The 15,094-nt window shown below is 40.4% G+C and overlaps 2 protein-coding genes across 2 annotated transcripts in view; one reads left to right on the plus strand and one right to left on the minus strand.

Annotated features, from left to right (window-relative positions):
* Positions 1-15,094, plus strand: part of LOC106092445 (phospholipase B1, membrane-associated-like) — a 171,654-nt gene that overhangs the window by 123,961 nt on the left and 32,599 nt on the right. The window lies entirely within an intron of this gene.
* On the minus strand, positions 8,236-10,026 carry LOC106090653 (phospholipase B1, membrane-associated). Its single transcript, XM_013256932.2, has 2 exons — positions 9,836-10,026; positions 8,236-9,708 (listed from the first exon to the last, which is right to left on the minus strand). The coding sequence occupies exon 2, from the start codon at positions 9,679-9,681 to the stop codon at positions 8,359-8,361; it is 1,323 nt and encodes a 440-aa protein (XP_013112386.2). The 5' UTR covers positions 9,682-9,708; positions 9,836-10,026; the 3' UTR covers positions 8,236-8,358.

Below are 15,094 nucleotides of genomic sequence, written 5' to 3' on the forward strand. Positions count from 1 at the left end.
TTTCGTCATTCTGTTTGTAACACTACGAAATATGCGTCTGAGACCCCATAAAGTATATATTCTTGATCGTCATGGCATTTTAAGTCGATCTAGCCATGTCCGTCCGCCTGTCCGTCCGTCCGTACGTCGAAAGCACGCTAACTTTCGATCGAGTAAAGCTAGCCGCTAGAAATTTTGCACAAATACTTCTTATTAGTGTAGATCGGTTGGTATTGTAAATGGGCCAAATCGGTCCATGTTTTGATATAGCTGCCATATAAACCGATCTTGAGTCTTGACTTCTTAACCCTCTAGAGGGCGCAATTCTCATCCGATTTGACTGAAATTTTGCACGTGATGTACTGGTATAACTTTCAACAACTGCGCCAAGTGTGGTTCAAATCGGTTCATGTTTTGATATAGCTGCCATATAAACCGATCTTGGGTCTTGACTTCTTGAGACTCTAGATGGCCCAATTCTCATACTATTTGACTGACATTTTGCACTTGATGTTTTGGAATCACTTCCAACAACCGTGCTAAGTACGGTTCAAATCAGTCCATGTTTTGATATAGCTGCCATATAAGCCGATCTTGGGTCTTGACTTCTTGAGACTGTAAAGGGCACAATTCTCTTCAGATTTGCCTGAAATTTTGCACGTGGAGTTTTGACATAATTTCCAACAACTGGTCTAGGTATGGTTCAAATCGGTATGGTTCAATCGGTATGTTTTGACATAGCTGCCATATAAACCGATCTGAGGTTTTGACTTCTTGAGACTCTAGATGCCCCAATTCTCATCCTATTTGACTGACATTTTGCACTTGATGTTTTGGAATCACTTCCAACAACTGTGTTAAGTATGGTTCATAATCTGGTAAAGCTGTCATATAAACCGATATTGGATCTTGAATTCTTGAGACAATAGAGCACGCAATTCTTATCCGATTTGGCGGAAATTTTGCATTAGGTGTTTGGATATGACTTCCAAGAACTGTGATAAGTATGGTGTAAATTGGTCTATGTTTTGATAAATCTGTCTTATAAACCGATCTTGTGTCTTGATTCCTTGTGCCTCTAGAGGGCGCAATTCTCATTCAATTTGGCTGAAGTTTTGCATGAGGTTTTTAGTTATGACTTCCAATAACTGAGCGAAGTATGGCACAAATCGGAACATAACCTAATATAGCTGCCATATAAACCGATTTGGGATCTTGACCTCTTGATCCTCTAGTGGGCGCTTTCCGATTTGGTAAAAATGTTGTACAACAGCTTCTCCCATGACCTACACCATACGTTTCTAATATGGTCTGAATCGATCAATAGCTTGATACAGCTCCTATATAAAATTATCTCCCGATTTTGCTTCTTGAGCCCTGACACGGGGCAATTCTTATCCGAATGAACTGAAATATTACACAATGGCTTCTACAATGTTCAGCATTCATTTATGGTCCGAATCGGATTATAACTTGTTCCTATTATGTATTAGTATCATAAACAATATTCTATACCTATTTGTCAGCTTATGATTCGACACCACCAGCACTTCTGGCCTATGACGATCTAAAAATATTATTGGGTTGCCCAAAAAGTAATTGGGGATTTTTCATATAGTCGGCTTTGACAAATTTTTTCACAGCTTGTGACTCTGTAATTGCATTCTTTCTTCTGTCAGTTATCAGCTGCTACTTTTAGCTTGCTTTAGAAAAAAAGTGTAAAAAAGTTATTTGATTAAAGTTCATTCTAAGTTTTATTTAAAATGCATTTACTTTTTTTTAAAAAATCCGCCATTACTTTTTGGGCAACTTAATAGTTTATAATATATCTTACACCTAGACACCAGCGAGTTAATTTTAATATATTCATACAGTTGCGTCGTTGTCTCTTGGCCCGCTTCTCCAGGCGCTTGTTTATGAGACCGTATTTCTCGAAAGTGGGACCTCGATTCTCGGTGTGCGTTTTTCTCCAGAGGTAGGTGCCATATTGACCACTATATTTCGTCCCTCTGTCTTCTTCCTTGAAATCTCCTTCCACTCCTTGCCAAAGAAGTGGCCCAGGACTCCCCAATTCAAACACTCCACCGTCCTCACTGCTTGCTCTGTCTCTTGAGTTGATCCCACAATCTCCTTATTCTGCTGATCCTTTCTCCGGAACATTCAATTCCCTGGACCATGACTCTTTCCACTCTCAACGCATCGATATGGCATTCTACAGTTTATCAAAGCATGCAGATAATGGTAGATGCATGGCAATAAACTGAGATAAAACCAAATAACTAGAGTCAACTAAACCAAAGTGAAGTCTAAAGCTCATATGTGATAACTTTAAAATATTCAGCGACTTTATATCCATTTTGGGTATTAAACGTTTGGGACCAAACACCATTGAAAACTGTGTCACATGTACTTTGGGCAACCCTGCTTTCTACCTTACCACAGCCTTCCAATCATTCACATGCATGGAAGATGCCGATAAAGGCCATGGCTGACTGGTGCCTGGGCTGGAGGCATACAAATTTTCTACTGCTGCCACCACCATCATCATCATCATCATCGTCCTGTTCCAGTGAAGGCGACTACTATTGTGAAACGTGACATGAATTGTTCTTAAGTGATTTTTAATAGTTCACGTGCTCGGGTTTTGCTTCATGCTGTCTTCTGCTGTCGATTTTTTCCCTACATTGAGTTTTGACAAAAAAAATAGCAACAACCAAAAAACGAAATACAACCGCAATCCGCGCGGTATGCCGGAACTTTTTACAGCCTGCCGCAGAGGGAGACAGCCGGAAAAAATGAAAGGAGATTGAAGAGATATTCCAGGCATTATGGATATGGCACAGAAACAACAACAACAACAAAACAGCCCAATTGAATGAGGATGGAAAAGTAAGCCTAAATACTCCGCATAATGCATAATAATCTACGTGGAAATACGAGGAAACCACAAAAGGTGAACAAACATCCAAGCCTTGAGATAAGAAAAATTGTAAAAGTTTTTCGTAAGTGATTTTTGAAGCAATTCACCGTGATGCTGATGACGGTGAGGCTTGCTACGATGATATTGATTATGATGATGAACAATTTTCTGTGTTGGGGTAAATAAAGTTTACTGATATAATTTTATGCTTGAATGAATTAATAAAGTGTCAGTATTTGCATAAATTTGATAGGAGAGATTTCTAAAAAAAATATTCGAATGTGGTTTTCTGTTCTCAAAGGCTGACCACCCTCGTGATGGTCATTATCACCGAAGTCCATGTCCATGGCAGTCAGTTCTATGCATCGAATTGAAAACCTTCATTGGGCAGGGGCTACCGTCTATAGCACATACAGAGTGCCCACCACGAGAGGAGCCCCTTTATGGGCCTTAAGAGAATTATGGCTGGGGCAATCCAGCAGAAAAAGCTGAACATTACCTGCAGCATGCATTAAGCGAATAAAATAAAGGGTAATTTGGAAGCTACTGTGGGGCGTTAGTTAGCTATATCTAAATCTGGGCCGATTTCTATGAAATTCACCAGTAATATCGAGAGTCATATGAAAGTCCTTCCTTCGAAAGAATCCATTTAAAACTGGGCACTTACTTGCGATATTTCTCAAAATCGGACGAACGTATATAGGGGAGCTATACCTAAATCTAACCCGATTGCGAGCAAACTTCTCAGATACGGTGGCAGTCGTCAAGGAAAGCGTTTTGCAAAATTTTGGCTAGATGGGTCAATAAATGCGCTTGCTGTGACTCCAGAAGGTAAACTCGGCGATATATATATATGAGAGCTATATATAAATCTAAACCGATTTCCATGAAATTCACCAGTAATATCGAGAGTCAAGAGAAAATCCTTCCAGCCAAATTTTTAAAGAATCGGTAAACAAATGACCATTTTATTACATTATTACTGAAAATCGCACGAAAATATATATGGGAGCTATATCCAAATCTGGACCGATTTTTTCCAATTTCAATAGGCTTCGTCTCTGGGCCGAAAAACATGCCTGACCAAATTTTAATCCGATTGGATGAAAACTGCGACCTGGACTTGGAATACAAATTAACATGGACAGACAGATGGACATAGCTAAATCGTATCAGAAAGCGATTCTGAGTCGATCGGTATGCTTATTAATGGGTCTATCTCTCTTCCTTTTGAATTTGTTACAAACAAATTCACTAAGTTATAATACCCTGTACCACAATAGTGGTGGGGGGTATAAAAAATTGCAGTGTTTGCGTTGTTTTTGGAAAACACTCATGATACCACCTCATACAAGAGAAAAATTAGCAAAAGTATTTGCGGTGGTAGTTCAAACTCAGGAGCCATTCGCTTGCTTCAAAGTGGTACCAATACAACTACGTCAGTAACAACGCAAAAATTTTTGTGTTTCTCTACAAGGCTTTTGCATTGATTCGAGTTGTATCGTTGCGTTGATTTAAAAAGACGAGTAGTTTTGAGGTACACCGCAAATGCGATATACCGCTACTTACCTCTGTTTAGTATGTCCGCCTATGAAGCTGAAAGCCTGGTGAAGACATCAGCAACGTTTTCAATAGTGGTTATCCCCTCCGAATGCGGTCGTCATATGTGTGGTACTATTTAGTTGCCCAAAAGTAATTGCGGATTTTTCGGTCGGCCAAATGAAGTTGATGATGACCAAATCAAAGCATTAATCGAATTGGATCATCATGTAACTGAGCGTGAGATAGGAGAGAAGTCAAATATACCAAAATCAACCGTTCATTATCACATAAAAAGTCTTGGACTGATGAAAAACTTGATATTTGGGTACCAGATGTATTCAAAGAAATTCATTTAACAAACCGAATCAACGCTTGTGATATGCACCTTAAACGCAATGAATTCAATTCGAATTCATAACTGGAGATGAAAAATGGATTGTTTACAAGAACGTTAGTCGAAAACGATCATGGTCGAAGCATGATGAACCAGCTCAAACCACTTCAAAGGCTGATATCCGCCAAAAGAAGGTTATGCTGTCTGTTTGGTGGGATTGGACTGGTGTGGTATATTTTGAGCTGCTTCCAAGGAACCAAACAATTAATCCGGATGTTTACTGTCAACAATTGGACAAATTGAATACAGCCATCAAGGAGAAGCGACCAGAATTGGTCAATCGTAAAGGTGTCATATTCCACCAGGACAACGCTAGACCGCACTCATCTTTGGTCACTCGCCAAAAACTGAGTGAACTTGGCTGGGAACTTTTGATGCATCCACCATATAGCCCTGACCTTGCACCATCAGACTACCATTTATTTCGATCTTTGCAGAACTCCTTAAATGGTAAAACTTTCGGCAATGATGAGGCTATAAAATCGCACTTGGTTCAGTTTTTTGCAGATAAAGGCCAGAAGTTTTATGAGCGTGGAATACTAAATTTGCCAGGAAGATGGCAAAATGTTATCGAACAAAATGGCAATTATATATTTGATTAAAGTTCATTCTACGTTTTATTAAAAATGCATTTACTTTCTTTTAAAAAATCCGCAATTACTTTTTGGGCAACCCAATATTACGTGTAAATGGCATATTGGAGCTAATTGGATTATTTGTGATAACAGCTGTACACCAAGCATTTTAACATAGTCAACTGCATGCGAATATGACGTGTTCTGGCAATCGATCATTAAATTGAAATCTAATCCCTTTCCATTATACTCTCCATCGAACGACTTACTAACCCCTTCATAACCCCTGAATGCTGAAAGTTCACGTCAATGGAGAGCCTTTTGGAGTCGTATCGGACAATACATAAATCCCACAGCTATATGCGAATATCAGGAGGGTATCAGTTCGCAGGAACGATTGAGTTTAGGTTAAAGGACAAGCGCTAGACAACCGTAGATCCCAAACGCTTCACTCTGACCTCTGGTCCACTTTATTTGTCATAGAAAAAAGCAAAATAGAAGAGAAGAGAAAGAGAGGGAGAGATGAAAGCCTTTAGAAAAATATGAAGATAAGCGAAAAGCCCACATGGAGACCGAGAGAAATCTCACCGACTAGAGGGCCGCCCAGTTAGCCATTCCAGGCCCTTACAGGAGTTTAAACGCTTTGGGAGTCGAAGGAATAGAGCTCAGTAAAGATAAGAGGTGTTCATACGCATTCCTATTCCTTCTGCCGGCTATTGCGGGGTATTGGCACAGCACATGCTAGATCGTCTCTAAATCCTTCTCATCCCCACAGACCCTGTGGAAATCCCCATCGTCCCAAGCTTATCGCCACGTCACTGACTTGATATTGCAGTAGCCAATCAGTCGTCCCACCTAGCTGGGAAAGCGTCCCACGCTTTCCCAGCTAGAAAACGTCGTTCCCGTTCCGGAGAACCTTGGCAACCCTGCAGCCCACAACGCATACGCAATACCAAAACAGTAGGGATTTCCCATCGGAGTGGCAATCCAAGAGTCTATCCACGGCCCAAACTTGAACAACTCATCAGCCGCTTCATTCCACCCCTTGATGGCACGGAACCGAACAAAATCTAACAGCAGTCCCTAAATGACTGAGACGCTCCTTGTATCTCCCGACAAGCCTTGACTTTATGTGACCCGCTGTCGGAGCCTTCAGCGCCGCCTGACTCAGGAACTCATCTTAGGCCCTGAGGATCGTAGAAACCTCAACCTGAAAGACACTGCAATCGATTCCTTATTTCTAGGTGACCCCATCCTACGAATGGCGGGACGCACCCAGCCCAAAACTGCAGATGTCATCAGCATAGGCAACCGCTTTCACTCTTTCCTCCTTAAAGGATCTGAGAATGTCATTAATAACCAAGCACTAGAAGTGGGGGATAAAACACCAATTCCAGGTTAAAAAAGCCCCTTTTATATCCGCGAAGACCGCCAAAGTGAAGTCGGCTGTCCCCAAGTTCCCCTCTATGTAACCCACGACTTCGTGGAGGGCGTTATTTAATGATCGACCCTTGGTGTAGAGTTTCTGGCTGCCGCTTATCAACAACGGGTCCAAGTGTCTTCAAGACCAAAGACGATAGACTGATTAGCCTAAAGCCTTAAACTGGGAGTGGTTAGGGCTTACTGCATTGCGAATGAAAGCGACTCTAACCTCTTGCCACTCAGTCGGCATAAAACTGAGCAAAACACAATATCAAAATGACTTTTGAGTAATATCCAATCGTTTTTTGATTAATGTCCAATCGACTTTTGACTGATTAACAAGAAGCTAAACAAGTAAAAGCGTGCTAAGTTCGGCCGGGCCGAATCTTATATACCCTACACCATGGATCGCATTCGTCGAGTTCTTTTTCCGACATCTCTTCTTAGGCAAAAAAAGGATAAAATAAAAGATTTGCTCTGCTATTAGAACGATATCAAGATATGGTCCGATTCGGACCACAATTAAATTATATGTTGGAGACCTGTGTAAAATGTCAGCCAATTCGAATAAGAATTGCGCCCTTTGGGGGCTCAAGAAGTAAAATAGAGAGATCGATTTATATGGGAGCTGTATCAGGCTATAGATCGATTCATACCATAATAAACGTATGTTAATGGTCATGAAAGGATCCGTCGCATATCGGATAATAATTGCGACCTCTAGAGGCTTAAAAGTCAAGATCCCAGATCGGTTTATATGGCAGCTATATCAGGTTATGAACCGATTTGAACATTATTTGGCACAGTTGTTGGATATCATAGCGAAACACGTCGTGCAAAATTTCATTCCAATCGGATAAGAATTGCGCCCTGTAGAGGCTCAAGAAATCAAGACCCAAGATCGGTTTATATGGCAGCTATATCAAAACATGGACCGATATGGCCCATTTACAATCCCAACCGACCTACACTAATAAAAAGCATTTGTGCTTTACTCCTTCAAAAGTTAGCGTGCTTTCGACAGACAGACGGACGGACGGGCAGACGGACGGACATGGCTAGCTCGACATAAAATGTCACGACGATCAAGAATATATAGACTATATGGGGTCTCAGACGAATATTTCGAGTAGTTACAAACAGAATGACGAAATTAGTATACCCTATCCTATGGTGGAGGGTAAAAACACAGTATGGAGAGGCAAAAGTCGGGCGGAGCCGACTATATAATACCCTATACCACCTGGTGTACGTAGTGCATTTTATACCCTACACCAACACTGTTGTACAGGGTATTATAACTTTGTGCATTTATTCGCAACGCTTAGCAGAAGAAGAGCTATTGATAAGTATACCGATCGGCTTAGAATCGCTTTCTGATTCGATTTAAAAAGAAAAGTTAGTTATTGGTTTCTTATATCGTATAATATCACAATTCATAAGTTTATTAAAAAAATATATTTGAATTAAATCTATGACCTAAATAAAACCCAATATAACCAACCGTCAATCCTTGTCCCTCCCCTTTACTTAAAACTATTTTTGTATGTGGCAATAAATGGCATCTGATTCGTAGGGCATTCGAATCTCAGAAATGGCTCGGTGAAGTAGGATTCTTTTTGTCCTGGCGGCTGTAACATATTATTCCACAATTCATTTGCTGCTGCCGCATGACCCAATTGGCTGAAATGAAAACAATCACTGGCCAGAAATCGTAAATCCGTGTCACCATTTGGCTTAGTGGGCAAACTGACGTTGGCTGTGAATGGCTGAAAGAGTACTACAAAGTCCTTGGTATAGAATTCCGGCAAGGATGCCACATAAGCATCGACATGCTGCCAGCGGATAATAAATTCGGAGATTGTTCTCAAATATTTCTTAGAGTAGCGTTGGCTAAACACGCAATGACAGGCTCCACTGTGAACCGCTTGACACACCAAGGGTATGTTCTGCATTTTGTGCAAAGTGCTGACCATATTGGGAGCAGGTATTAAGTTAACCACTAAGCGTGGTATATGGTTACGCAGCAGGGTGAAAGCATTTCTCAGATCGCGTTCATGAAGTTGTAGAAACTTCCACAAATTGTCATGATGGCACATGTCGGAACAAATGTCATTGTTGCCCACAAATATAGTCAAAAGCTTCCAATGAGTATTCATATCGATGCGTGGATCTCGGCGCATGCGTTGTATAAGTATTTGAACCTGATACACCAAATCACGTGACATTATCATGGGCTCAGCTATATTGAGATAGGACTGACGATCCACTGCCACCACATCACTGGTGGAGAAGCCATATAAATTGGGATTGAATACCTTCAGAATATTTGGCAATGTCAATGTGGTACGCCAATCGGCCATGCCACCTCCTGAAAAGGTAACTCCACGAAATTCAGTCAATATATCCAAAACTGTTTCCGACATGGCACCATTGCCCGCAGACAAAGAATCACCTATGGCAGCTATTACATCAATATCTCCTGGTCTCAGTTCATCAACACTGGAAGGTCGCACCGTCGATCTGGTGCCATTTACTTTACAAGGAAACTGATACCACTTGCGTGGTTTCTGTATTTTACCCTGTTCCCAATTGGAACGATATAAGCGGGGCCAATTATTGGCAGCTCGATTTAGCAACATTTGCCTTAACAAAACCCATATATCACGTCCATTATCCAAATTTGTAACCAGTAATTTTCCATTACGAGCTTTCTGCGGTTGATATTTTGTTTTACGTATGCCAGACTTTTCCAAAAAGTAATTGATGTCACTTTGTCTAGGATCAGCACAGCTGCAGGTGATGATAACTACGACAAGCACATGCAACAGCAAATGGAGGGGTTTCATTTATCTCGCGTAACTTGATATGTAGAACTGAAAAAAATAGAGGCAAGTTAAAAATGAGTATAAGATCAAATAGTGTTGTTGAAATACAGTTCATACTTAAAGTCTTCTTATTTGCTAAATTTGACCTTACTTAACCTTTAACACCTAAACTCACATTTAATAAACAAAATTTGTAATATTCATAAAATATTTCACATTTCCTTAAACTTTGCTTGTTTCGTTCAAACCACCGACGCAGGACAGAGAAAACGTTCTAAACTCTTTCGCTTATGTTTCGCAACTAATTGTTTAAAGCTTCTGAGATGAGCCTACAACATTTTGTTTTTTTTTTTTTTAGAATTTCGTTCGGTGACATTTGTATACATTTTAGTTTAATACTCAACAAACCTTATAGCTAAAACAATAAAAATGTTAAAAAAATAAAATATATATCCAAACAAACGTTCAGAACTTGACATTAAACAATGAATACAAACAAACATCAAAAAGTGGCCGAGACATTCACCGCGGTCAAAAACAATTGCCTGAACTTCAACAGTACAAACAATTAAATGCTACAAAAAAAAAAACCAACGACGATATGGCAAGTTTAAAACAAAAGCTCCAAAAAGGCAGGTATAAAGGGCATTATATGTTGTGCCTTGACGACTTATGCATAACCCTATAATATGAGGTAGGAAATGACTATTCTGGGCCACATTCGGCCAATAGGTGTAGGGGTCTACCAAAACTCGTTGTTTCAAATTTCATCGAAATCGTATAATAAATGCGCAATACCCTATATCTGGAAATCGGTATAGGACCATGATTTCAGAATCTGCACCTGGAATGTTCGCACTCTCTATAGAGAAAGTGTAGTATACGCGCTGACGAATGTATTGGAGAAGTACAAGGTAGATATTACCGTCTTTCAGGAAGTAGAAGTGGATCAAAAATGGCGTCACAACAACACCAAACGGTGACAAACCATTCCGCGATGGAAGACAAGAACGAGCAGATCAAGGTTTTTTTCTATGAGCGCCTAGAGAGACAATATGACCGCTGCCCCGCCCATGATATTAAAATTGTTCTGGGAGATTTTAATGCGAAGATAGCGAAGGAAGACATCATTGGTCCAACAGTCGGAAAGTTTAGCCTTCACGATATAACGTCCGATAATGGGTTGAGGCTAATAGATTTCGAAGCGTCATAAAGGCAGCAACAGATTTCAACATAAAAACAAGTAAAAAGGCATTAAGTTCGCCCGAGCCGAACTTTGGATACCCACCACCTCGGGTATTTACATATATACCCGAGGTGGTGGGTATCCAAAGTTCCCCCTTTCGTCACAATCCGATGAAAATTGGATAACTTATGCACCCAAATTCGGCGCTGACATTGAGTGATCTTATAAATAAAAGTCCCTGCTGAATTTTATATTTCAAATTTCAACAAAATCGGGTAATAAATAAAGTTTTTATGAGCTTCAGACCATTAACCGCCATATCGATCTGTATAACAGCTATATCTAACAAGTAAAAGCGTGCTAAGTTCGGCCGGGCCGAATTTTATATACCCTCCACCATGGATCGCATTTGTCGAGTTCTTTTCCCGGCATCTCTTCTTAGGCAAAACAAGTAAAAGCGTGCTAAGTTCGGCCGGGCCGAATCTTATATACCCTCCACCATGGATCGCATTTGTCGAGTTCTTTTCCCGGCATCTCTTCTTAGGCAAAAAAAGGATATAAGAAAAGATTTGCTCTGCTATTAGAGCGATATCAAGATATGGCCCGGTTCGGACCACAATTAAATTATATGTTTGAGACCTGTAAAAAATTTCAGCCAATTCGAATAAGAATTGCGCCCATTGGGGGCTCAACAAGTAAAATAGAGAGAACTATTTATAAGGGAGCTGTATCGGGCAATAGACCGATTCAGACCATAATAAACACGTTTGTTGATGGTAATCAGATGATCCGTCGTACAAAATTTCAGGCATATCGGATAATAATTGCGACCTCTAGGGATCAAAAAGTCAAGATCCCAGATCGGTTTATATGGCAGCTATATCAGGTTATGGACCGATTTGAACGTTATTTGACACAGCTGTTGAAAGTAAGAATAAAAGACGTCATGCAAAATTTCAGCCAAATCGGATAGGAACTGGGCCCTGTAGAAGTTCAAGAAGTCAAATCCCCAGATCTGTTTATATGGCAGCTATATCAGGTTATTAACCGATTTGCACCATACTTAGAACAGTTGTTGGATGTCATAACGAAATATTTCTTGCAAAAATTCATTCAAATCGGATAAGAATTGTGCCCTCTAGAGGCTCAAGAAGTCAAGACCCAAGATCGGTTTATATGGCAGCTATATCAGGTTATGGACCGATTTGAACTATACGTGGCGCAGTTGTTGGGTATCATAAGAAAATACGTCGTGCTAAATTCCATTCCAATCGGATAAGAATTGCGCACTCTAGAGGTTCAAGAAGTCAAGACCCAAGATCGGTTTATATGGCAGCTATATCAAGTTATGGACCGATTTAAACCATACTCAGCACAGTTGTTGGATATCATAACAAAACACGTCGTGCAAAATTTCATCCCAATCGGATAAGAATTGCGCACTCTAGAGGCTCAAGAAGTCAAGACCCAAGATCGGTTTATATGGCAGCTATATCAGATTATAAACTGATTTGAATCATACTTGACACAGTTGTTGGATATCATAACAAAACACGTCGTGCAAAATTTCATCCCAATCGGAAAAGAATTGCGCACTCTAGAGGCTCAAGGAGTCAAGACCCAAGATCGGTTTATATGGCAGCTATATCAAAACATGGACCGATATGGCCCATTTGCAATACTAACCGACCTACACTAATAAGAAGTATTTGTGCAAAATTTCAAGCGGCTAGCTTTACTCCTTCGGAAGTTAGCGTGCTTTCGACAGACAGACGGACGAATGGACGGACGGACGGACAGACGGACAGACGGTCGGAAGGACGGACATGGCTAGATCGACATAAAATGTCACGACGATCAAGAATATATATACTTTATGGGGTCTCAGATGAATATTTCGAGTAGTTACAAACAGAATGACGAAATTAGTATACCCCCCATCTTATGGTGGAGGGAATAAAAACAGTCCTATTTTTACCATATTTGGGTCGGAAGGCGGGTGGCCTAAAACTACTCAATGTTTAAAATTTCATCGAAATTGGATAAAAAATAATGCTTTCATGGGCTTCAGACCCTTTATGGGGAGATCGGTCTATATGGTAGCTATATCTAAATATAGTTTGATCCGAACCATATTTGGAGCGAATGTCGGGAGATCTAAAACCTTCCACTGTTTCAAATTTGGGCGAAATCGGTTAAAAAATAGGGCTTTTATGGGCTTCAGACCCTTCATCGGCAGATCGGTCCATATGACATCTATATTTAAATATAGTCCGATCTGAACCATATTCGGGTCAGATGTTGGGAGGCTTGAAATAACTCACTGCTTTAAATTTCAGCGAAATCAGATAAAAACAAGTAAAAAGGCATTAAGTTCGGCCGGGCCGAACTTTGGATACCCACCATCTCGGGTATATATGTAAACCACCTTTCATCAAAATTCGGTGAAAATTTCATACCTTATGACCCATATCAGTTTTATAAAAACATGTTCCTATTTGGACCAAATACTAATAAGTACAGTAGCTATATCTAAAAATTAACCGATCTTAACCATATACGACACGGATGTTGAAAAGCCTAACATAAGTTACTATGTAAAATTTCAGTGAAATTGGATTATAAATGCGCTTTTTATGGGGCCAAGACTTTAAATCGAGAGATCGGTCTACATGGCAGCTATATTCAAATCTGGATCGATCTGGGCAAAATTGAAGAAGGACGTCGAAGAGCCTAACTAAACTCACTGTCTCAAATTTCAGCGACCTCGGACAATAAATGCGTCTTTATGGCCCCAAAACCTAAAACCTAGATATCGGTCTATATGGCAGCTATATCTAAATTTGGACCGATCTGTGCGATATTGCAGATGTATGTCAAGGAGCTTAACTTAACCCACTGTCCCAAATTTCGGCGACATCGGACAATAAATGAGCATTTTATGGGCCCAAAACCTTAAATCAAGAAATCGGTCTATATAGCAGATATATCCAAATCTGAACCGATCTGGGCCAAATTGAAGAAAGATGTCGAGGGGCCTAACGCAACACACTGTCCCAAATTTCAGCAAAATCGGGTAATAAATGTGGCTTTTATGGGCCTAACACCATAAATCGGAGGATCGGTCTATATGGCAGCTATATCCAAATCTGAACCGATCTGGGCCAAATTGACAAAGGATGTCGAAGGGCCTAACACAACTCACTGTCCCGAATTTCAGTGGAATCGAATAAAAGATGTGGCTTTTATGGCCCTTAGACCCTAAATCGGAGGATCGGTCTATATGGCAGCTATATCCAAATCTGAACCGATCTGAGCCAAATTGACGAAGGATGTCGAAGGGCCTTACAAAACTCACTGTCCCAAATTTCAGCAAAATCGGGTAATAAATGTGGCTTTTATGGGCCTAAGACCCCAAATCGGAGGATCGGTCTATATGGCAGCTATATCCAAATCTGGACCGATCTGGGCCAAATTGACAAAAGATGTCGAAGGGCCTAGCACAACCCACTGTTCCAAATTTCAGCAAAATCGGATAAAAGATGTGGCTTTTATGGTCCTTAGACCCTAAATCGGAGGGTCGGTCTATATGGCAGCTATATCCAAATCTGGACCGATCTGAGCCAAATTGACGAAGGATGTTGAAGGGCCTGACAAAACTCACTGTCCCGAATTTCAGCAAAATCGGATAATAAATGTGGCTTTTATGGGCCTAAGACCCTAAATCGGCGGATCGGTCTATATGGGGGCTATATGAAGATATAGTCCGATATAGCCCATCTTCGAACTTAACCTGCTTATGGACAAAAAAAGAATCTGTGCAAAATTTCAGCTCAATATCTCAATTTTTAAAGACTGTAGCGTGATTTCAACAGACAGACGGACAGACGGACGGACATGCCTAGATCGTCTTAGATTTTTACGCTGATCAAGAATATATATACTTTATAGGGTCGGAAATGGATATTTCGATGTGTTGCAAACGGAATGACAAAATGAATATACCCCCATCCTTCGGTGGTGGGTATAAAAAAGCTTTTATGGGCTTCAGACCCATTATCGGGAGATCGGTCTATATGGCAGCTACATCTAAATATAGTCCGATCTGAACCATATTCAGGTCAGATGTTTGGGGGGTTAAAATAGCTCACTACTTTAAACTTCACTGAAATCGGATAATAAATAAAGCTTTTATGGCCTTCAGACCATTTATCGGGAGATCGGTCTATATGGAAGCTATATCTAAAT

This window comes from Stomoxys calcitrans, chromosome 3 (assembly GCF_963082655.1).
Source record: "Stomoxys calcitrans chromosome 3, idStoCalc2.1, whole genome shotgun sequence".
Taxonomy (NCBI): Eukaryota; Metazoa; Arthropoda; class Insecta; order Diptera; family Muscidae; genus Stomoxys; species Stomoxys calcitrans.

Bases quoted from the DNA above. Each gene is read 5' to 3' on its own strand.
- LOC106090653 (XM_013256932.2), bottom strand. From the start codon at position 9,681: ATGAAACCCCTCCATTTGCTGTTGCATGTGCTTGTCGTAGTTATCATC.